Source organism: Lipophrys pholis, assembly GCF_963383615.2.
Source record: "Lipophrys pholis genome assembly, chromosome: 15".
In the NCBI taxonomy this organism is placed as follows: domain Eukaryota; kingdom Metazoa; phylum Chordata; class Actinopteri; order Blenniiformes; family Blenniidae; genus Lipophrys; species Lipophrys pholis.
In genome coordinates this window covers 25,094,087-25,118,005 of record NC_137642.1, presented here as the reverse complement: position 1 = coordinate 25,118,005, position 23,919 = coordinate 25,094,087, and the positions used below count along the sequence as shown (strand labels likewise).

Sequence of the window (23,919 nt, the reverse complement as noted above, 5' to 3'; positions counted from 1 at the left end):
AAACTGCACCCTGCCTACCAGAGAGGAAGGAACAAAAAAAAAAAACCCGAACACTTGAATTTGAGTGAATTTGATATGAAATTATCAGTTTGCATGCGGGGAAATGTATGAAATCTCGTGTGTGAGAGTGTGTTTGAGGCGCCGCAGTGTTTGGATCGTGTGTTTCACCTTGACGGCAGCCTCCCTATCCCCCCCCCCCCCCCCCCCCCCGCAGTACCGCGCGTCTCCGCTCGCGCCTCAGGGCGCGTCGTTCTTCCATTACGCGTCCGCGGCGCAGCAGCAGCATCCAGGCAGGCAGGCAGGCAGGCAGGCAGCAGGCCGACACACGCTCCCGTCGGCTCCACCATGGCTCTCAACATCCCCGGAGTGTCCGTGATGATGCTCTTCTACCTGCTGGTGCTCGGGATCGGCATCTGGGCCTCCGTCAAGTCCAAGAAGGAGGCGAAGAAGGGCCAGGGGGACAAGACGGAGATGGCTTTGCTGGGAAACCGGGGCATCAACCTGGTGGTCGGCATCTTCACCATGACAGGCGAGTAACTGCTTCAAATCCTCACAATGCAACGCTGTCCGTCTCGCTTCTCCTCGAAATGATCATATACCAGCGCGATTTCGAATAGATATCAGGATAAAATAATTAATTCTAAGGAGGATTAAAATGTGTCCAATGCAGATTTCTAACTATATAACTCTGCAACGTGCCGGATTATAATATGATTTAATCCCAGACGTTTGCTGCATTTTGATCGGCTCATATTAACTGTAATACCAACAACTTTTCTTTATTTTTTTCTGCTGCATCATCATCATCATCCTCCGTGTGCACGTTTTATTATAGGAGCTCATTATACATGACCGCCCTCACCTCCTATTGTGTGTATTTTATTTGTATTTGTATTTTTTGTAAATCGTCAGACAATCCCTATTTAAGTTTAATTTGCTATTAAAGTTACAGTAGAGCGGGCGGTTGGTGTGATCAGGTTGCAGCAGGTGCACGATGTCCTCAGCCTGTGTGTGAATCATATGTCTCTCTATGTGTGTGTGCGCGTGTGTATGCGTGTGCGCGTGTGTGTGTGTGTGTGCGCGTGTGTGTGTCTCATGCAGCTACGTGGGTCGGAGGCGGATTCATCGTGGGCACTGCTGAGGCGGTGTACAACCCGTCCATGGGGCTGATCTGGGCTGTGATGCCAATAGCTGCAACCATGTGCTTCATCATCGGTGAGCATGGCGGCAACACAGCGACACTGCAGCCTCCTGCGGGGATTTATTTCCACTCACATGTGCCGCTTACATACAGTGAATAGAGAGAAAGAAAAAAAGGACAAAAAAAAAGGACAAGAAAAAAGAAAACCCCCAGCACTTTTGTTATTCTTAGATCTCCTGCAGCAGTGATAAGCAGGGTTGAAAGGAAAGTCGTCATCGGGGAAACATCTGCTGTTGGAATGATTAGAGCAGCATCCAGACTGTGACCTTTAGTAACCTCTGCTGTGAATAATGATCACACGTTCAGACTGTAGTAGTGGGGACGGCCGGAGCCAAAATCTGACCGGTCGGATCAGGACACCTTCCCAGCGGGGGTCTGGTGTAGATCCAGTCAGTGGTGCATTCACGCTTCCACCTCGCTGCCGGATGGGAGAGTGATGCAACACGCAGTTGGCACGGCGCGATGACAAAAGAGGAAATCTTATATCACTGGTGTGGGAGAACAACAAAAAAAGATGTATTTCTCAGAGGAAAATATGAGGGTCAAGCTGGATTTTTTATTTATTTTTTGGTTGGTTTTTCCTTCCACGCTGGAAAAAATGGGTCATGTTTTCCAAATGTTTGCTTTGGCACATGTTTTTTTTTTTTGTACAATAGATGCCCAGTAAACATCCAGTTATACACTCGCCTCTGATGAATGTACATCTCTAAGCACATGGAGTGAAACCATATGTGCAACGTCAGGGGGGGATTTCCGCAGGAAAATCTGAGGCCAACGTGAAACTATCACGAGATGACTGTCTTATGACACCAAAGCAAAAAACCTGAGCAGCCTCTTAACGTAAATAAAAAAAAAAAAAGTACAATGAATGCGTTATTCTGCTTCTTTGTCGGTTGATGATTCTCAGAAGCTGGTTATTAATATCTGCGATTGCTCTATTCTACAGGGGGCGTATTCAGGGCGTAAAGCTTAATTCATCCACTTTATGATACGTTTCAAACCCCCTGAACACCATAAACAGTGTTTATGCCAAGTATGCGTACCACATCTTGTCTGTAGTATTAAAAAAAAAAAAAAAAGGAAGCAACAGATTGTGCAATTTTATCAGCCCAGTAAGATTGGCAGTGCACCGCGCTGCTTTGTGCCGAATCAGAGAACCGTAACTAGTTATGTCAATGTGCAAGAATAATAATGTCTGCCTGCGCAGGCAGGAGCAGAATGGAGACGGCGAACACAGCGGGGGTAAACATTACGCCTCCGTGCGTGGCTGGAGTTGGTGGCAGCGGCCAGAAAACAGCAGCTATCTGTATGTAACAGCAGTCTGTTAACCCCTCCCACTGGAAGACGGAAGACCTGTAACAGCGACGTGATGTTAAGGCTTCAAGACGTGTGCGCTCCGTGCCTTGAGGGGAGAATTAGGGAAGAAAATGATGTCAAATTTGTTTTAGAGTCTTTATTATAAGTCACTTCAGCATGTCTCTAATGAACATGTTATTAGTAAATATAAAAATAACCTCCTTGGACCCGGTGTCCACATATGTGGACTTTATGTTGGGTTGTGAAGCAGTCGGCCGGATTATTGTTTTCACAACTTTAAAGAGAACTCGTCACAGAAGACCGTTGTTTTTAAGCAATTTCTGTTCGTTTTAACCTTCCAGGACCTGGCGTCCACATATGTGTGGATGTTATTTTGGGTTGTCTAGACCACAATGCTAATCTAGTTTGGGTCGTAGGAGGTTAAATTAGAAAAATATTACTGTTACAGCTCACAGGAAGAAGATCCTGGTTTGAGTCAAGGTTTTAGACGGGTTTTATTTTGGAAACTTTAAAAGAAGTGTACAACAGAAAGAGGAAAAAAAGAACTATATATAAATTTACATCAGAAAACCTTATTGTCATTGCTATTAAAACAATGAAACTGTCAGTTACAATCGGTCTTGTAAGCAGCAGATGAATAGTAAAAAAGATATATATCGAATATAAAAACATGAATCTAAAATACATATAAAAGGTATACTATAATCTGAGCGCACCGAGCCGCTGCATCTACATGCGCTACAATGGATGTTATCAATAAAGTAGACAGGAAGACAATAGAATAGAATCCTATACCGTTTTAACCGACCTCCTTTTAAACCTTAACCATTCCATTCTATTACTATTAATATGTAGAAATGCTAAGATTAGTATAATGGTTAAAACTAGTCGTTATAGTCGACTACCACTAGCTCGTACCCGACGAGTCGACTAATTTTCAACTGGCCGACTGGTCGGGTAATTTAATTAGCATGATTTTTCTACCATTCAAGGTGAAGTAATTAACAAAAATACCCGTTATGTATGTTTATGGTTCCCACGTTTGTTTTACAGAGAGAGTTTAATGTCCCTTAAGTTTAGATTTAGTCGCCTTAAAGCTGTTTCTAAGGCTGAAACTCCTGTATGAGCGAAAAGAGTGAAAGTAGATCATCTAAAATATCTATAATGGCTAGAAAAGCTAAAAAAAAAACACTGAAAACAGCGAGACAATAGCTAAAATGCTCTAATGGTTTAAAGTCAAGCATAAGGCGAGAGGCTCTAATCAGTATCAGTAATCTGTATTCTACATCTTTAAAACTGACTTTATGTTGAGGTTAAAGTTGTTTTCGGTAGTAATTGTTTGGATTTGCAAAAATATAGACATTTTCACCACATATACTCTGCACCACAACAGATATAAAAAAACATTCAAAATCTAAATTTAAAGGTTATTATGGCTCTATTTTGCCAATTCAACCCACTCAAGATAAAATTGGGATGAATGTGACTCCTGAACTAAAATGGGTTTGACGTTCTTGGTTTCTAAAGCTGAAACTGTTTGTATTGTTTAATACAGCTGAAATAGCCAAGAGCTAAAACCACTGAAATGGCTAAAATAACTTAAACAGCTATTATAAACATCAAGTAAAATGACTAAAACTGTTAATATAATAATGAAATGTCAACATTCATTAATAAAGCTTTTAACATACATGCATCACGAACCAGTTTTGATTTAAAAGGTGTTTTATTTTCATGCTTTTTGGCTCCAGAAATGTACTTTTTTTGAATGGATAATTAGAGTAAATGTCCCCCCGGCACTCCAAACTGTAAATACGGATTAAGGATGACCCCCCGGGTCAGTTTGTGGTGATGAAAGACATACGTGTATTTTTAGCGGCATTTTGTAGCGTAAACGAAGTGTAGCTGGTATCAAATCTCTCGCGCAGCTTTTTCTACCTCGGCCCCACTTGGCCGCGCGCCGCTTGGACTCAAAGTGCAGCCGAGGCCGGCGGGACGGGACTTCGGCCATCGCAACGAGAAAACCTGCAGAACTGTGAGCTGGTGACGCCTCTCGGAGTCGAGGGGAAGATCGCACAAAAGCACGGGTAACCGCGTTAAAATCACAAAACGAGGGATTTCAAGAGCTTCCGTGTACTTTTGGGCTTTTCTTTTTCTTTTTTTTTGTTTGTTTGTGTGATGTCTTTGAACGAAACAGGAACTCGACAGGTTATGGAACTTTCCGTATTTGTAGAGATTAGCAGGCGGTGAAAAACAACATTCTTGCCCACATGAAAATCACATGGGAAACAAAATATTTATCCTCTTAATCCCGGCTGAATTCAGATGGACGGAAAGAAAAGAGTGGCCTGTGAGGGAGACAAAACATTTTACTGTTTCTGTAGATTGGAAAATATCCAGTGAGCTGAGAGTCTAAACGACGCCGTGAATCATGTCAGACTGTGAGGTAATAAACGGTGTCCTTCTCCCCTCGCTAAAGGTGGGCTCTTCTTCGCCGAGCCCATGAGGGACAATAAGTACGTGACCATGATGGACCCCTTCCAGATCAAATACGGAAAAGTACCGACAGCCGCGCTCTCGCTGGCTTCGCTCGCCTCGGAGATTATGTGGGTGACAGGAACACTCATAGGATTAGGTAAGAATGTTTCTATATGCAACCCGCTCCTGTGTGTGTGTGTGTGTGTGTGTGTGTGTGTGTGTGTGTGTGTGCGTGTGTGCGTGCGTGCGTGCGTGCGTGCGTGCGTGCGTGCGTGCGTGCGTGCGTGCGTGCGTGCGTGCGTGCGTGCGTGCGTGCGTGCGTGAGTCTCAGCCTGGCAGCTGTTGATTGCAGCTCTTTGCTGAGGTGCCGAGTGAAATACAAGCCTTTGTCTGAAATAACTCCCCATCAGGGGGAGCGGGAGCTTCAATCACGGCAGTAATCAGGGCCGTCGGTGACCATCCGGAGACTTCCGCACGTCACATCCTCACGCAGGAACTCACACACACAGACACACACACACACACAAAACTATTTCCACTCATGAGCTCCATTGATATCTCATAGCGCACAGACTCGGTTTGACTAATTTCATTCATAAAACTGCCTCTCTAGTTTCAGGCGTGGAGTAAAACTGTTAATAATTCCCACTAAATATATATAATGACATGAATATTGATTCTAAAATAAAGCTTGTCACACAAAGAACTTCATTAAGTGTTTCTTCCATTACAAAATTACTACTAAGACATGTAAGTGACTTAATCAAACTCACTAAAAGGATTTGATTGATTGTAATAAATTACCATTAAACTTAAGTACGACATGACTACCTAGAGCTACACTCGGTAGAGCGCAGAAATTCGCCGACGCCAACCCTAACCCATGATAGCCGTTAGCTCATATCGATGCTAACCAGGTAGGTCAGGTAGCAACATCACCGCGTGGAACACTGAGCAGGGAGCGTCTCCATGGCAACAGGCGCTGATCTCCTTTGATCTCCTCCATGAGGCGCCGCTCTCATCTGCTTTGTATGGGAAATTCTTTCGCAGTTTTCGGGGATTTATTCCAAAACAGTTAGTCGTTAACGTCCCAAAATATAAGTGCTTGGTCCTTCGGTGAGGATAAATCATCCCTGAAAGTTACATGCAATTCGGGCGAGTAGTTTTTGCGAAAGAAAATTGTAAAATACGTACATACAAACCAATAAATAAAAACACGCCGACAAAAACAATCATCTCGGGCAACTTCGTTGATCACCCAACTTTCGTTGGCGAAGGAAATGATATTTGGAAATTGTGAAACATTCAAAAATATCCTTGTCACTCCCGAATGATGACCTTCAGAAGGATTTAGGACAAAACATGGCGGCTGAGTTCATGAAATTCTGTATTTACATTTCTCTAATTTCAATGAATCGTACATTAGATTGTTTCTATCTTGAAAAAAACTCAATATTAAAAGAGTGGAGGAGCTGAATAAAGGAACAAACTGATGTATGAATCCACATTTAATCGTACTTGGTGTTTGGAAGCAAAGTGATAACTGGATGACGTGTGAAGGCAGCAGGGGTGTGATCCGATGTTTACGCTGAGGTTGGTGTGTTTTCCAGGCGTCACCATGAGTGTGATCCTGGACTTGTCCTACACCGTGAGCATCTGGATCTCCGCCGCCGTGGCCATCACCTACACCCTGCTGGGGGGGCTCTACTCTGTGGCCTACACCGACATCATACAGCTCATCCTCATCTTCATCAGCCTGGTGGGTCCCCCGCCAGCATTAAATCCTTTATATGTGTTTCTGTGTCGCCTGCCAGCATTTAAATCTGTTCCCTCTGAGGTCTTATAGCAGTAAAGGACAATAAAATGTCACAATATAAACATCACAAGCTCACAGTTGCAATATTCTTGGTTTGAATGCTTGTGGCAACCAGTAATGGGATGAATTTCACTGTGATAAAACAGTGCAATGTTAGACCTCATGATTTGTATGTGACTGCTTATGTAATAAACTACCAATGATTGATTGGAAAAATGCCTCAAAAGCTGAAGAAATGCCTCAATAATGCAATCACTTAATAATCAATTGGCATTATATCGTTGTTTTTACATTTGAGATGGTGAAAATAATTACATGATGGGTTACTATGGCGAATTCCTGGTGGGGAAAAAATGTTTCAAAATAAAAGCTATGCATACGGAAAAATTTGGTTCCATTCATGAAGTGCCATAGGTACAATTTAGGTATATGTTATTCCATTTTTAGCTTTCCCACTTTTTTTGTTGGATTTTCCTGTTTTAGCCATTTAGCTGTTTACAGCCGACGTGCTTCCAAATGTTTCAGTTAAAATTTTTCGACTTTCTTTTCCTTCTTCTTTCTTTTTTAATCATTTTTTTTCTGTTTTCCTTTTCCCCATTTTTCACTTTTCTTTTCTTTATTTAAATTTTTCCCCTCTTTTCCTGTTTCTTTCTTATATTATATTGTAATTTTTTCCTCCCGGCAGTTTTATTCATTTTAGCTTGACGTTCATCCTGTATAATTGTTTTTGCGAGAAGGTTTACATACTCTTTTTCCCCATTTTTAGTAAATCCATCGATTCTGGCTGTTTTAGCTGTTTTTTCTGATTTAGCTGTTTTTATCCAGGAGCTGGGACCAGCAGTCTGGAAAATGTTTATTGACGTATAATATTGCGAAAGCTTCATGGAGCTGCAACGTTGCAGGATGGCAGAGGAAGCAGGAAACATGATTTAAGTCACAGTTTCTATATGTGCTGCTGCTGCTGTTTTTAAAAGTCTCCCCCCCGTTTGTGCTTCCTGCGTCCCTCCCACAGTGGCTGTGCGTCCCCTTCGCCCTGACGAGCCCGGCCGTCTCGGACATCACGGAAACGGCCTACAACAACACCTTCCAGTCCCCGTGGGTGGGCACCCTGGAGGCGGACCGAGTCTGGAGGTGGATCGATAACTTTCTACTTCTGGTGAGGCTGACGTGTTCTCTGTGAACCAGACACCCTGTTCCCGTTCAGACCCACAGAAGCCTTGTGTCAGACTCGTCTATGTTGCGGATGGCTTTTTAAAAAAAAATATTTTTTTTTTAAGTGGTTTCTCAGTCAGAAACAGACGTCAAATGTTGGATTAGAACCGAGGCGTTCACATCCCTGCATATTTTCTTTTAAGAGATGTGCCGATATCGCTCACCGTTCCCTTTATAGAACAGCGTGTAGGATGTTCACTGTGTCTGACTGTGAGGTGAGCATCACTAGTCCCATTGTAAGACACTCAAAGAGTCCAGAACACACTCACTGTTTATCCATTTGTCACTTAATCTAATCCATTGTATCCCATCATGCATTGCAACTGATTCTTGCGCAAGTGTACATTTTAATGAAAGTTTTTGTAATATATTGAAGTTTATAACAATTTACAATTCTATTTATTCATCAACTGGGAACACTTACAACAGCAGTTGCTATTTTAAGATGATCTATAACCTAGATGTTAGTGGGAGGAAGATGCTCTGTAACCGAGATGTTAGTGGGAGGAAGATGCTCTATAACCGAGATGTTAGTGGGAGGAAGATGCTCTATAACTGAGATGTTAGTGGGAGGAAGATGCTTTACAAGCCGGATGTTAGTGGAGGAAGATGCTCTATAATCTGAATGTTTGAGGGGGGAAGATGCTCTATAAATCTGGATGTTAGTGGGAGGAAGATGCACTATAATCTGGAAGTTAGTGGAGGACGATGCTCTATAATCTGGACGTTAGTGGAGGAAGATGCTCTATATAATCTGGATGTTAGTGGCGGAAGATGCTCGATAATCTGGATGTTAGTGGGAGGAAGATGCTCTATAACCTGGATGTTAGTGGAGGAAGATGCTCTATAAAACCTGGATGTTAGTGGCGGAAGATGCTCGATAATCTGGATGTTAGTGGGAGGAAGATGCTCTATAACCTGGATGTTAGTGGGAGGAAGATGCTCTATAACCTGGATGTTAGTGGGGGGAAGCTGCTCTATAATCTGGACGTTAGTGGAAGAAGATGCTCTATAATCTGGATTTTAGTCTCTTTAATGAACTACCAAACAGCAGCTCACATTTTATTTAAGGTCACTGATGCCTCACAGCGATGGTGAACGCGGGCTAATGCTAATGCTAGTGCTAATGCTGGTGTTGCTTATACGTGGATTTGTTCCGTGTGGCTGTCAGGAGGACGAGTTCATTCATGAGGTGAAAGTTTATTGTGTTTGGAAGCGTTAAGCCAACAAAGAGCAGAACAATCGGACACTTGAGGCTTCAGGTCAGAACTAAATTTAAATTCCACGACTTGACGTGGCCGCCAACACGCCGCGGGACTTGAAAGTACAACTCAGCGGGGTGTGATTCTGCTCGCTAGGGGAACTCTAAGGAGTGTGTTTCCCACCAGGGCTCGTGAGAACTCCTCGGGAGGTAAAACATTTCAGGATATTCGAGCCGCTTCAGTCCCAGCTGGCGTCAAACGTCTCATCTCGCCAAAAAGCTGCGTCCCGCTGCGGCGCCGAGCGTCCTCATCTCCCGTCTTATTTTCCTTACCTCTCCCTCTCCCGGGTCCTCGCAGGGTTTGGGGAACTTGGGTCTCCAGAACTTCCACCAGCGGACTCTGTCGGCCGCCTCCTCGTCCACGGCGAAGATCACCTGCTTCGCCGCGGCGTTCATCGTCCCCACGCTGGGAATCCCGCCGATCCTCCTCGGAGCGGCGGCCGCATCCACAAGTACGGCTCAGGAAATTAAACAAGACGTACGCGTCGAGATTTAGCAGATATGTCACATTGTGGAGGGAAATTAAACCTTGAAGAGTGAGAATTAAACAGTAACGGTTCCTGTTGGACTTTTATAGCGTCACTACATCGTAAGATCTTCGATTAATGAGGTCATAAACCGTCGATAACAATTAGAATTCAGGAGTAAAAGTGTCTTTTTGTTTGTTTTTTTTTACCCGTCAGACTGGAACTTGACCACGTACGGTTCTCCGTCGCCTTTCGAACGTCGGGAGACGGGACTCGTCCTGCCGCTCGTCCTGCAGCACCTCACGCCGACCTACATCTCCATCATCGGCATCGGCGCCGTGGCGGCCGCCGTGATGTCGTCGACCGACTCGGCGCTGCTGTCCGCCGCCTCCATCTTCACCTCCAACATCTACAGGAACATCCTGCGCACGCAGGTGAGGAAGGAGCAGGAGGGGGAGGGGGGGGGGGGGGGTGGGGGGGGGTTCTTCTATTTCTATTTAATTCTATTTTTAATTCTATTTAACTCTGTGGTGTGAAATGCATTTTCATTTTAATCTCCAGATTAATTCACAACAGCCTTTAAATAGTGTTATTTAGTTCAATTCTTAATGTTTCAGTGCAAAGAAACTTAAGTACAATTTAAATGAATTCATGTTTAATTGAATATCGTAGATAAAGCCAAGATAAATCATCTTTATTGTCATTGTGCAGTTAGACAGAACAATGAAAGTTGTTTCTCATCCACGATGGTGCTACAAATAAATAAAAAAAAAGGATATTATATCAGAAAAGGAATCCGAATGATATAAATATAATGATATCAAAATAAATAAAGTGGCTCCTTATATAACATTTTTAACTTACAAAGTAAAATACGGGCCGTTACTTTAATTAAAACGTATTTTTACAAGCCACTTTATCTAAGTCACGGTCTGAAATGGAGAACAGTCGGAGATCGGATCCTCGGCGAAGGCAACACAAGCTCAGAGGAGTAATCTAATCTGTGTTGCCACATCAGTTCAGAGGCAGCTCGTTGTGTGTTTGCCCGGCGAGAGAGATTGACCTTGACGTCAACGTGAAGTAGTTGTGGCTACCTCTTTTGTACACGTTGGCAGATTATCGACAGTTGTTGGGTCTCTGCCCCTGGTGAATTCTCGACGCAGAGGCATATGTCGTTCTGTTCTCGGTCGAAGGGGAACGAGCTTTTTAATGGAGGCCAGAAATCACGCACGTTGCTTAGGGACGTAAATATGGAAGCCACGCCTATCAGCACCAGGGTTGCCAGATGAGACTCACTAAATGTAAAAACCCACACACCTCAATAAAAAAAACTTCAAATCTCAACTTGTGTAGGAATCAAGTTAAAACCATTAAACTATCATATATGTGATAAAGCCATAAAAACACAAAAGCATAAAATAAAGTTAAAAGGTGAGAGAATTTGCCTCCGCAATTGGGGGGGGGGGGGGGATACCCGCAATATCTGGCAACACATGTCAGCGTGTGTAGATCCATTTTCAAGTGGTTGTTAATTACGAGACGACAGAATCTCGCATGAGAACATGAGAAATATGAAGAATGAGGAAAAAAAGTGTGTGCAGTGTGAACGAGGCCTTGTTTTTACTACGTCTCAACTGAAAAGGCTTCATTTTTGCGTTTCGCATTTACGCGGCAACATTTTTAAAACGATGTCCGCTTTACGCGGAAACGGCAGAAACGCTAAAAACGATGTAGTCAGCGTGCCGGGTCGCCAGTTGTTGGTTGTTTTCGCAATGAAACCACACGTACGGACAGATTATTGTCATTGTTCATCCACGGCCGCGGTGCACACGCGCAGTTGCAGCGTTTTCAAAAAGTTGCGTCTTCAGTGGCTCCGAGCACCGTTGCCGTGGAAACGGACCCAAACAAAACGCAAAGAGAGTCTTTTCACTTGAAAACGTTGGAATGTTAACGGGGCCTTAAACTCTTTGGGCGCACGGCGCTCAATCAGTCCAGCGGGTCCAATTTGGAGTTCAGCGTCTTGCTCAAGGGCACTTTGACAGGGAGTAGTGGGGATTTGAACCTGCCACCTTTCATTTGAAAGATGTCTGGCGACCGATTAACAGCCGGCAAGTTATTGCACCGTCCGCCATATTGCGACGTTCGGTCCTCGTGGAGAACCACTTCCTGTCTGCGTGAAGCTTCCTGTTTGTTTGCTCGCGTGAGGAATTGAGAACTTCCCCCGCACTGCCAGTTACGATGAGTTTATTTATTCTTGAACCCGCGGCGATGATCCCGAGCCGAGCCGGCGCTGACGGGTCTGCTCTCTCCCCGCAGGCGTCGGAGCAGGAGATCCAGTGGGTGATCCGCTTCTCGGTGGTGGCGGTGGGCCTGGCCGGCACGTCGCTCACCTTCATGGACAACAGCGTGCTGATGATCTGGCTGCTGCGCTCCGACCTCACCTACACGCTCATGCTACCTCAGCTGGTCTGCGTGCTCTTCTTCAACGTCTCCAACGGCTACGGCGCCGTCCTGGGCTGCCTGGTCGGCGTCGTGCTGCGGGTGCTGTGCGGCGAGCGCCTGCTCGGCTTACCTGTCATCATCAAGTTCCCCGGGTGCACCCTGGTGGACGGCGTCTACGTGCAGCGCTCGCCCATCAGGACCATCTGCATGCTGTCCGCCGTGGCGGCCATCTTGCTCTTCTCCTACTTGGCGTCTCAGCTCTTCAACAGGGGACTGATTCCAGAGAAGTGGGACGTTTTCAACGTGAAAGCTCAGTACTTGGCTCCGCCACCGGGGGGAGACAAATCCGACTCTAAGAGCCCGAGCATAAAGGAGCCGACCGAGGAGAACGACGTGTGCGAGCCGATGCTGGAGTCAACGTGTTAAGTTATTTTTATACATTCTGCATTATCCGGGACTGATTTATTAGGGAACGATGGGACACTTTTAATTATAGCACCGTATATTTTGAATTTTTGTACACTTTTATATGCAGCACGAATGGGAAAACATCGCACAGACTGTATGCTCTTCGTTGTAAGAGCTCATTTTCTTCTGCAATTTTATGCAGCGGTGATACTTTTGAGGCGTCGACGGAAACGGGGACTTAAAAAAAAAACAAGAAGAAGAAAAAGAAAAAGAAAAATCCTCCACCTCCTCCTCCGTCCCGATGCTAATACTCACGCTAACGCTGTGTCCCGCTTCAGGGCGAATCCTTTGGAAACGCTAAAAAAAACCACCAAAACGTGTCCTCGACGGTCTCCAAGGCAACGGAGAAAGTAAACGAAACAATCCCTCAAACTGTGAAGTTTCTCAATTTACAAAGGAGTAGCTATAACTGTAATCAAGTACTCTTTTAAGTTACTAATAAAGTGACCTCATCTGCTACTTACTGCAGTTCCTACATGGTGTAATGATAATTGTAAATAATGTACTTTAAGTTACCGGTAAAGTAACTCCACTAATGCAGAATCAAATGTGTTAATTAGCAACTAAAGCAGTAACTAGTTACTGTGATTGTAATCAAGGACAAGTAATCAGTGACAAGTATACTAACTCCACTGCAACATTTGAAACAGTAACTAGTAACTGTGACGATAATCAAGAACTCATTTTCAGTTACCAGTAACTTCACCGCTTCAGTATGTGAAGCTGTAACGTGTTCTTGTAACGGTACTGGAGTACTAATGTTCAGTAACTAGTAAAGTTGACACTATTACTACAGTATTTATAGCAGAAGCTGGTAAATACAAGTCAAATAATTAAGTACTTTTTCATTAAAAGCAAAGATCCTCTCTTACTGCAATATTTAAACCATCAATCAGTATCTATGATTGTAATCAAGTAAAAATAGTTCCGTTTCTGGTGAGGTTAACCTACTTCCGTATTTAAAAAGTAACTATAACTAGAATCAAGTACTAATATTCAGTGAGCAGTAAAGTTACTCCACTGTTGCAGTATTTAAAGCTGTAACTAGTTACTGTGGTTATAACTGAGTACTAATTTGCAGTTATTAATAAAGTAACGATGACATGCAAAGCAGCAACTAGTAACTATAAACACAATCAAGTACAAATTTGCAGTTACTGGTGAAGTAACTTCACTACTATAGTATATAAAGCAGTAATCAAGTACTAATTTTACGTTACTAATTTTAAAAAATTACAACTACTACAGTATTTAAAAGAAAAACGAGTAACTACAACTGTGATCAGATACTACTTTCAGATAATACTATAGTAACTGCACTACTTCAGTATTTAAAACAGCAACTATACAATAAAGTGCCCATTTTCAATATGTATTACCTTCACAACTATGACCATAATTAAGTACTAACATGAAGTTACAAGAAAAAAAACTACTGCAACATTATTTAAAAACAAACACTATTAACTATAACTATAATCTAGTACAAATTATCAGTTACTAGTAAAGTAACGTCACCACTACAGAATATAAAGTAACTGACAGTAATTAAGTACTAACATTGAGTTACTAGAAAAAAACAACTACTTCAACAGTATTTAAAGCAAAAACTAGTAACTAAAACTGTAATGAAGGACTGCTTCTAATTACCACTAATGTCACTCCAATACTACAGGTATTTAAAGTAATAAAGTATCTATGAATGTAATCAAGTCCAAAATTTTTGTTACTGGTGAAGTTAACTCCACTACTGCAGATGTTAAGATGTAACTATGAATGTAATCAAGTACTTTCAGGTACTAGTAATGTATCCTGACTATGAAAGCAGAAACTAATTACAGTAACTGTGATGAAGAAAAAAATCTTTTGTTACCCTTCAGTGTGTCAACAGGAGAAAAAAAAACACTTTAATGCATCAGTTTCTATTAAGCAGTAACTATAACAGTAATCGAGTGGTAATTTTAAGTTACTTGTTAAACTACAACTATTAAAGTATTTTAAGCAAAAACTAGTAAATCCAACTGTAATCAAGTACCAATTTCAATTACAACTAACTAAAGTGTCTATGAATGTAATCATGTCGAACAATTTTAGTTACTGGTGAAGTTATCTTCACTACTGCAGATGTAAAGATGCAACTATGAATGTACTTTCAGGTACTGGTAATCGTACTTGTAAAGTATCCCGACTACTTCTGTATTTAAGGCAGTATCAAATTACGATAACTGTAACCGGGTACAAGTTTTTGAAGTTACTCGCAGTTGTGTGCGTGTGTGTGTGTGTGTGTGTGTGTGTGTGTGTGTGTGTGTGTGTGTGTGTGTGTGTGTGTGTGTGTGTGTGTGTGTGTGTGTGTGTGTGTGTGTCATGCAGCTCTTTCAACAGGAGTTTGTATGAATGAATGAAAAAAGTGTGTATCTCCAGTTAAATAGTCACCAAAACAAAACCAATCCCTCCCGTCTCCAACCCAACCCCCCCCCCTTCCTCGCTATTACAGAACCGAGGTCACGGTTGCTAGGCGACCGCTGGAACCCCGCCCTTTCCCCGCCCCTTGAAACGGGACACAGCCGACGCCCTCCGCATCTCGCAAGTGCTGTTCCGACAGTTTTAGCCGTCTGCCTGCGTCGTTTTCTCGGCGGGGATGACGAAGTGGATCGTTGAAAAGCTTCTGATCCGCGCGCCACGAGCACGTTAGCCGCATTTATCCTTCACGATGACACAGGTTATTAATCTCACTCGCCGTTTTCTTGCCGTCTGGTAAACCACTTCACTAACCTCATTAGACCCACTGAGGATACTAAACCGATGTATCAGATTTTTTTTTTTTTTTCTTCCCGCTTATTATGGCCGTGAAGCGGCTCCTTCCTCCACGAGCCTTTCCAAAGATAGATGTAATTACTGACCTTTGACCCCCCCCCCCGACGTCTCTGGCGCCCTCCCGCAGCTCCTCCGAGCCGGCGTCCTGATTTCATTCCGGGCGAGACCACTACCGCCACTGCCACCCCATCCACCACCAGCAGTTTGGTTTCCGCCGCCGTCGCGCTGCGTAGCTGCCAAATCGTGCAGTTTTGAGCACTTTACCGCCGGTGGGCCGGCGTCGATCCAGACAGCTCAGACTGAAGCAGTTTTCAGCTGCTCCACTCACAACGGTTGTACATACAAACCCGACGCTGCAGGATTTACTCGATGTTACTTGATGTTTTGGCGCGAAAATTCGAGAGGATTCCCTCCGCCGGCGTCCCGCTTCATGAATTTACCACGAAGAAGCCTCATTGATGGTGGGGTTGTTTTTTTTGTTTTTTTTTTAAAGGGAAGTTCCGGTGTGGTCAAGCATCGTTTGTGGTGTTTACGGACGAGAAACGAGAGGAGACCCTCCCCACATATAAATACACAAAAAAAATATAAATAAATACGACTTCTGTTGTCCCCGACTCTGACGAATGAGATTCCCATTGAATGTGCCTTTTCAAACTTAGAGTGGACAGAATGAGTAAGTGTGCTGACCATAGTTCCACTGTCATGCAAGTTACTTAAAGTTAGTTGATGATTAGTTGCTTCGTTGAAAAGTATTCAGGTTTTTTGTTTTTTTTTTCTTTTTAAGTAGTTACTGAAAAGAAAAAAACGTGATGCACTTACTTGGAAAAAGATACTTTGGTGTCCCTTCTATAATAATAATGTGTACATAGCCTGTATTATTGTAGTGTTGCTGTGACACATTGGCTGAGCTGTCGGCACGAGGTGGAGGAAGATGCTCTGTAATCTGGATGATAGTAGAGGAAGGTGCTCTGTAATCTGGATGTTCGTGGAGGAAGATGCTCTCTAATCTGGATGTTGGCTGAAATTACATCAGTTTCAGGATTAAGATGCTCTATTATCTAGATATTAGTGGGAGGAAGATGCTGTATAATCTGGATGTTACTTGAAGTTACATCAATTAGTGGGATTAAGATGCGCTATCATCTGAATGTAAAATGAATTTACATCAGTTCCTGAGAGGAAGATGCTCTATAATCTGGATATCTGCTTAAATTACATCAGTTCGTGGGATTAAGATGCTCCATAATCTGGATGTTACCTCAGATTACATAAATTTTGGGATTATGATGCTCTATAATCTGGATAATAGTGGGAGAAAGATGCTCGATAATCTGGATATCTGCTGAAGTTACATCAATTAGTGGAATCAATATGCTCTATAATCTGGATAAAAGTGGGATTAAGGTGCTCTATAACTGAATGTTATCTGAAGTTACATCAATTAGAGGGCTTAAGATGCTCTATAATCTGGATTTTAGCTGAAGTTACTTCAGTTTTAGAGTTAAGATGCTCTATAATCTGCACGATAATGGGAGGGTGCTCTATAATCTGGATTTTAGTCCTTCACAGATTTTCTAACTAGCGCGTGCTGGTTGCAGAGGTGAGGAGGACTGAGCAGGAGAGACAGCAGCTCTGCAACTGTTTTCACTCGTGAAGAACAAAAAAAGAAAAAAAAAAGCTGTGTAACAGTTACTAGCATGTTACTGCCGGAAGTCATGGCATTACTGTTATGCAATACTCAACTCAGCTCATTTCCAGTAAACAATGAATTCCACAAAAAAAAAAAGAAGAACCAGCTCTTCTTTACTCACTGCCTGTTTTAATCATGACTTGAAGCGTTCCTGTTGAATTATCTTACTAACTCAGATCAAACGAGACGGTTTTCGTGGAGACGGAGGCTCTTATTGTTTTAAAAACCCATTTCTGACATGTAACAAGTAATAAATACAATGTGTGGGAATTAAATCATTTGTTGAAGCCAAACATCGCTCTGTCTGTCTTCATGTGTCCCGCCGGCTCGCTGCAGCATGAGCCACAAAAATAACCGGCCTGATAATTCCACACGGGACCGCGTGGCAGCCGAGACGATGACAGATGTCCGGACCGTCCTCCTCCACCTCCCCTCCCTCATGTCAGTGTCAATCCCAGTCAAGAGACAATATATTGGCGCGGTGTGACGGAGGGAGGTGACATCTCTCTCCTGACTTGTCCGTGTGCCAGCCGCTCTGCTGGAACAATCGTCCCGCAGGACGCGGCGCCCAGATAAAGGTCTTCTATAATAAGACTGCACAGGCCCGTCTGAAGGACGGCGCTCGGCCCGCTTCCTGTGTCCTCTGACGTTCACGACACGAGGCATGCAGGCGGGGGTTAAAGCATCGCGGCGTCACGTGGGTTCGCCTTGTCCACCTGTGGCGGCAGCGGGGGCCAAACGGGCAGTGGAATCATCGGCGTGACCTTGTAAAGTGTAACGACAAACAATTTAATGGTTTGAAAGCATGAAGGTATCTGATGTTGTGGCGTCACTTCACATTGTCGTCTATGTGATACGTAACAATGACCCAAAATGTAACAACAATCCAAAATGTAACAACACAAAATGTAACAACAAACCAAAATGAAACAACACAAAATGTAACAACAATCCAAAATGTAACAACAACACAAAATGTAACAACAAACCAAAATGTAACAACAAACCAAAATGTAACAACAAACCAAAATGTAACAACACAAAATGTAACAACAACACAAAATGTAACAACAATCCAAAATGTAACAACACAAAATGTAACAACAAACCAAAATGTAACAACAACACAAAATGTAACAACAAACCAAAATATTAAGGTACCTGTACTCTATGTTCCCATCCAAACATAACAGATGCCAGATTTTTAAACTGTCAAAAAATTTGCCATAACAAAAAACTTAGTAGCCCGGAGCAAAACGGGATGAACGTCACAAAACGTCACAAAACTGGCCGTCGGTCCGTAGTGGGACGGGAGGCTTACAGGAAGTGACGTTTCGTGCGCGTTCCATCGCGGTTGTTTCACGGTTGCTTCGCGTTTTATCACGTGGCGTCGCGCTTCGCCACGGTTCTCACGGCGTGGTTAAGGTGTATGGCAGCCGTTTCATCACGTTCAGTCGCGACTTATCCCGGGGTGTGACCCGACGCGTTGCGTTCTGCTCCGGTCTGCCACGGCGCGCACGGTCTGGGAGGAAGCCGGGCCCGGGGGGGAGTTTCATTCCAGTCTGAGCGATCAACGACAGAACATCTTCTACAAGCAACACCACCGAAAAAGAAAACAAGAGGTTTGTATGCACCCAGAAAAAGTCGCAGGACACATGTTAGATGCAAAATCCATCAGCTTGACAAAGAACTGGAAACACTCTAGAAATGTCTTTCGGAGGACAAACTCGGCACTTTTAAAAGCCTGTGTTTTATTATAACACATTTAACCCACAATTTAAACCTTACTCGAGGGTCTGTTGTTTTATGTGGAGACTTTCACCACCTTGGAGGTCTGAGGCCTTTTTTTTTTTTAACAAACTGCCAGGAAGCATCAAGATTTCAGTACAAACTAATGAATCTTGGGAGTTTAAATGTATTAAAACTACAAAAAAAAGACATAATATTCCATTAGTTGCATTGTGTGAGTTGAGTGTTTTTTTCATACTTCAGCTTCATTTATGTAGATTTTACGACTGAAGAAGATTAAAAATAAAAGGTTTAATGTTTAAGTGCTTCTTCTGCTTATTTCAAGATGCTTTCATTTTAAATCGAAGATTCATGTTGCACATCTGGTCTCTGATTGGACGATTTTACTGATGAAGCCGTGTAATGACTGATGCAGAGCTGGATTTCTTTCTGTGATGGTAATATCTTTTCTGAATGACGTAGATATAATCAGAGTTATGGTTATGATAAGTATGCGTGCTACATCATGTCGATGGTAAATTGATCAGATTAAAAAGGTGAGATTAAATAATGCATGTTTGGTTTTAGAAACCAAATAAAGTGTGGCGCATAACAGGAAAGAAGGAAAACAGGGACTTTCTAACAAGTGTAGAAATTGTAAAAATGAATTAGTGAAAGAGACGGTTGTAAAGTTGTTGTTTTTTCTATTTTAGGGGTTTGAAGTCATGTAATAAAAAAAAAAAAACCCATTTACTCGTAGTTTTTCTTAAAAAAAAAATACCTGTGGTTATTGTATGTATGTTCATTGTTATAATGAAGTTAGTCTAAACAGAATCACTTTAGTAATAAAATGGAGCTTCGCTGTCAGTATTCATAAATTATAATGCTTTCTTTTCATTATTATGACCCAGTTGAAAGATTGAAGTCTACAATGGACTGCAGTACATTTCAACAGAATGGCTCTAGCACCCCCTGCTGGACAACTGGTTGTATAACAACTCATCAAACCAATGACTCATTTGCCGTTAGACGCAGCCATTTTTATCCCATAACGAGCTCACACAGTGAAAATGAGCAGCATTAAAACAGAGGAGGTTAAAAACCGGAACATAAAATGAACAAACAACAAAAATGTGAGTATTTGTTTCCTCCTTGTTGGGAAGTGGAGATAAAAGTGTTTTTACAGGAGGAACGCGGGCGAACCACTGCAGCACTGGGCCGTGCAACTTCACAGATTCACCTCAAATACATGATTTGTTTTGGCTGCTTGAGGAAACTGGAGACATGTATGTATGCAGACGGAGAACATGCAAACTCCTGACAGAAAAAAAAAAGAAAGAAAAATCCAAACTGCAATCATCACAATGAACTTACTCGAGCTTTGATGAAGATTTTTAATCTTTTATTTCCTCATTTCAAACATTTAAATAATCAGGATTACACGCGAAATAATGACAAAAATAAACGGTAAAAACAGGCTGCTCTGCTTTTAACTGTTTTTATTTCAACTTTATATCAATGACTTGAATTACTGTTGCAACTTTTAAGAACAGCACTAGTAGAATGAAGTCAACACACTGCGGACGATGATATATTACATTATATCGAGGTCGATGTGGAAAATAACCACAGAAGAAGAAAAAGTCACAGGATTTCTTAAAAGAAACGTATTAGAGTGTGATCATCTTTAACCAGAAATGTTTGAATGTGGGATTTTAAAATGATTTGCCGTTTCTGTGACGAGGAAAACGTCATATTTTGGGATGAAACAGGGACAGAAACCTTGGTGGAGAGAAACATTCCTCCTTCAAAGTGTGAGCCGACGTCACGACGGGGCCGAAGGAGCGTCTGCCTTGTTTTTGTTCACGGGGTCCAACACCGTTCCTTCATACACGACCTTGTTCTTCAGGCCCTCGTGAATGTAGCGCTGCTGCACGCGCAGCGTGGCGTTATTCATCCTGCAGTAAAACCTGACACGCCGGGGTGTTTCTGTTAGACGCAGGACAACAAGGGGGGAATATTGCAAAACGTTGCAAACATTCAAGACTTACCAGGATCCAAGTGTGGTGATCATGAATCCAGCAAATCCCACATCGAACGACCTTTTCACTCGACCTGGGGGAGGGGGGGAGGAGCAGGACGCACTGACGTGAGTGACTTGAAAGTGAGGCAATTATCTCTCTGGGCTGCAAAAACTCACGACTAATTGGAGATACAAACGTGAAACAAATATGAAAATGAGTGACATTTTTAACTTGCAATCGGAACGAGTTGGTACTTTGCATAGTGTTGCACAAATGCTACACAAAAATTCACAAGAATAAACTGAAAATTATTGCAATTGTCTTCAAAGTATTTCTTTATGTGACAAATTGCAGGAGACATTTATGTTTATTGTTGACAGGTTGTTGTTTTTTCTTTGTTTATTTTCGATATTTTGTTGTTGTTGCATGATTTGGACACTAGGTGGCAGTAATTAGATATGTTAGAGGGCAAAGGTCACAGGAACAGGAGGGCACACTCCACAAAGACAGAATAAATAATTGTAAATAATTACAATTTGTCATATTTAAAAAAACAAAAAAAAAAACAAACAACTAAACTGACAGTAGAGATAAAATACACAACCCTGAACAAAAAAAGTGTTTTTCTGCCAAACGGGGAGGGGAAAAACAAAAAAGATTTCTGGTTCTTCAAATAAACACTAGATTATTTTAAAAGTGGTGGAATATCTTGAAATATACAACTTAGAAAAACAGTTTCAATGATGTATTTGTATCTTCACCATACAAATACAGCATCTCCCTCCAATCTGGTTCATCATTTCATCATCAGGCATCAAGTAGAATACAAGTAAAAAAAAAAAATCCATCTTCACAAGAAGTAATTCTTTAGATTTCATCTGTGATAAAACAAGAAAAGATCCGTGCGCACGACAAAACTGGTTTATTTTTTCCCCCCACATCCCTTCAGGGGCTCCGTAGGTTCAACTCTTTTACTGCAATTGGCAAAGTGAGCTTTTTTGCACGATAACTTCAAACTATAAACTCTGACTGTTCTTTAATATCACTGTGCTGTTTTAATGTCCTGAGAAGTTTGTGTTGCGGTTTGATTATATAGTCCCACCAGACATCAATCAAACTGAACTTTTCTTATAGACTCTAAATCAAGTGAAGTAAATAAATAAGTGTGTGAATTATCTGAAAGTCAAGTCGCATGTTTACAGGGTCTTGGAATCAAAAACGCTCGAGAGAATTTTGAGATATTTCCAAACCTCCTCCTTGAATCCGGATCACAATTTGCCAGCCGATTAGGATCATAAAGAGAGAGGAGAGGTTGAGGAGACTCACTTGTGGCCAGGAAGTGCAGCAGACCCAGAGCCAGAGAGCCTCCGGCGCCATACAGGATGGACTCCCGCGCACACGGCGTGTTCTGGACATCCAGGATCCCCAACAGCCTGAAACCCTGCCGGAGAGACGGGAGGAGGAGGGCGAGCGGTACAAAGACACATCCTTAATATTCAAAACGGAGAGGAGAGGATCACATGTGGACTGCAAGAAAGTGAAGTAAGCGAGAGGTCGACACAAACTGTAAATCACACATTGAAACTATTGAGCTGATTAGAATCCCAGAGGAGCATCTGAAACCACTGGCTTGGCCTCATAGACAAGACTGAGAAGTCATAGTCAGACATTTAACCATATCACATAAACTACTGGCTCACTTTTAGAAGTTTTGTATTTCTTCAGCGAGAGTTGATCATGGCTCAGTGTATATATATATATATATATATATATATATATATTTATAAAATCCTCAGATCAACCTTTAGTATGAAGAACAAACAACCTCCAAACAGTTTATTTTGCTAGAATCTGGTGCAATGTTGTTTGCAAACTGCTGCATTTTATACTGATGGACTATTTATTGTTCCTGTCGAAGATGAGAAATTAAGGAGCTTAACCTGAACAGACGATGTCCATGATTAAGATCAGGCCTGAAACGATCCCTTGTGATGAAGGTTAACTGTTAATAACGTATTACGCAAAAACAGTCATCAGTTCATGTCACCCGAATTCAGCTTAAATTTGTTTTCTTGGGACTTAAATTACCCGTTTTAAATCTTAATTGCGAAAACACAACTCGGAGGTAAACTTGTGCTAGTAGTAGGAATCATTTTCTCTATACTAACGCTAAAAAGTAAATACTAAAGATCAATATATCTGATTTCTGTAGATTTTTCCTTCTGTTGACCTTCTGAAATCTGGAAGCTTGCTGCTATTTTCATCATGTTTTCAATTTTCAACACAAAGTTCCATCCTTTGCTTACCTTGTTCGGACTCTCCTCTTCTCCTCCTGCCATGTCGACGCGGATCTTAACTCCGTTTGTGAATTTTGAGCCGAAAAGAAATTGAAAAACGCGTCCTAAATAAACATTTTCATAACCGCGTTAGTTCTGCGCGTGCGCGGTACCATCCTCGGTCCAGCTGCTTGAAAGGTCGGGTGAAACAACTCTCTGACAATTATTGGTTCCGCTTCAAGTTCGTTCTTTCTTTCTTTTAATTTTATCAGTCAACTTTAACAAGTAAAGGCCAGAATATGTCATAGAACAAGATTAAATGGTGACATGATTAACAATTTGTAATTGCTAATGCACTGTTGGGAAATGATTTCATAATATTCCTCACCTGCCAGGTACGTTCAAGTAAGTTAAATTACAAAATAAAAATAAAACAGTTTCATCATAGTTTAAATGTCATGTGCCAAATGTATCATGTAAAATATGAAATTTGAATTTTTGGGGGGAAATAAGCAAAAAAAAACAAAGGCCCGGCCAGTAGTTCAACCCATGATCTGTTTATTTCATTTTATATTTTTGTTCTCTTCTAAACACAGGCTATAATTGTTTTTACTTATTTCGTCTTTGCTTCATTGATGAAAATCTGAAAAGGAAAATGTTGACCAACAGAATGAAATCCAGAGTTTAAAGTAGCTTGTGGCACTGAGAGTCATTTTCCCCCCCTC

The 23,919-nt window shown here is 42.1% G+C and overlaps 2 protein-coding genes across 2 annotated transcripts; one reads left to right on the top strand and one right to left on the bottom strand.

Annotated features, from left to right (window-relative positions):
• The first annotated feature begins 282 nt into the window (after positions 1 to 282).
• Positions 283 to 13,120, top strand: LOC308121105 (high-affinity choline transporter 1-like). The gene is made up of 8 exons (XM_080482183.1): positions 283 to 529; positions 1,102 to 1,215; positions 4,998 to 5,153; positions 6,607 to 6,755; positions 7,825 to 7,968; positions 9,584 to 9,737; positions 9,969 to 10,186; positions 12,069 to 13,120. Exons 1-8 carry the CDS (start codon positions 346 to 348, stop codon positions 12,618 to 12,620), a joined length of 1,671 nt encoding a protein of 556 aa, XP_080338309.1. The 5' UTR covers positions 283 to 345; the 3' UTR covers positions 12,621 to 13,120.
• A 6,795-nt stretch (positions 13,121 to 19,915) lies between these two features.
• Positions 19,916 to 23,368, bottom strand: cox20 (cytochrome c oxidase assembly factor COX20). Its single transcript, XM_080482272.1, has 4 exons — positions 23,225 to 23,368; positions 22,245 to 22,359; positions 20,946 to 21,009; positions 19,916 to 20,864 (listed from the first exon to the last, which is right to left on the bottom strand). The coding sequence occupies exons 1-4, from the start codon at positions 23,255 to 23,257 to the stop codon at positions 20,720 to 20,722; spliced, it is 357 nt and encodes a 118-aa protein (XP_080338398.1). The 5' UTR covers positions 23,258 to 23,368; the 3' UTR covers positions 19,916 to 20,719.
• Positions 23,369 to 23,919: the final 551 nt, after the last annotated feature.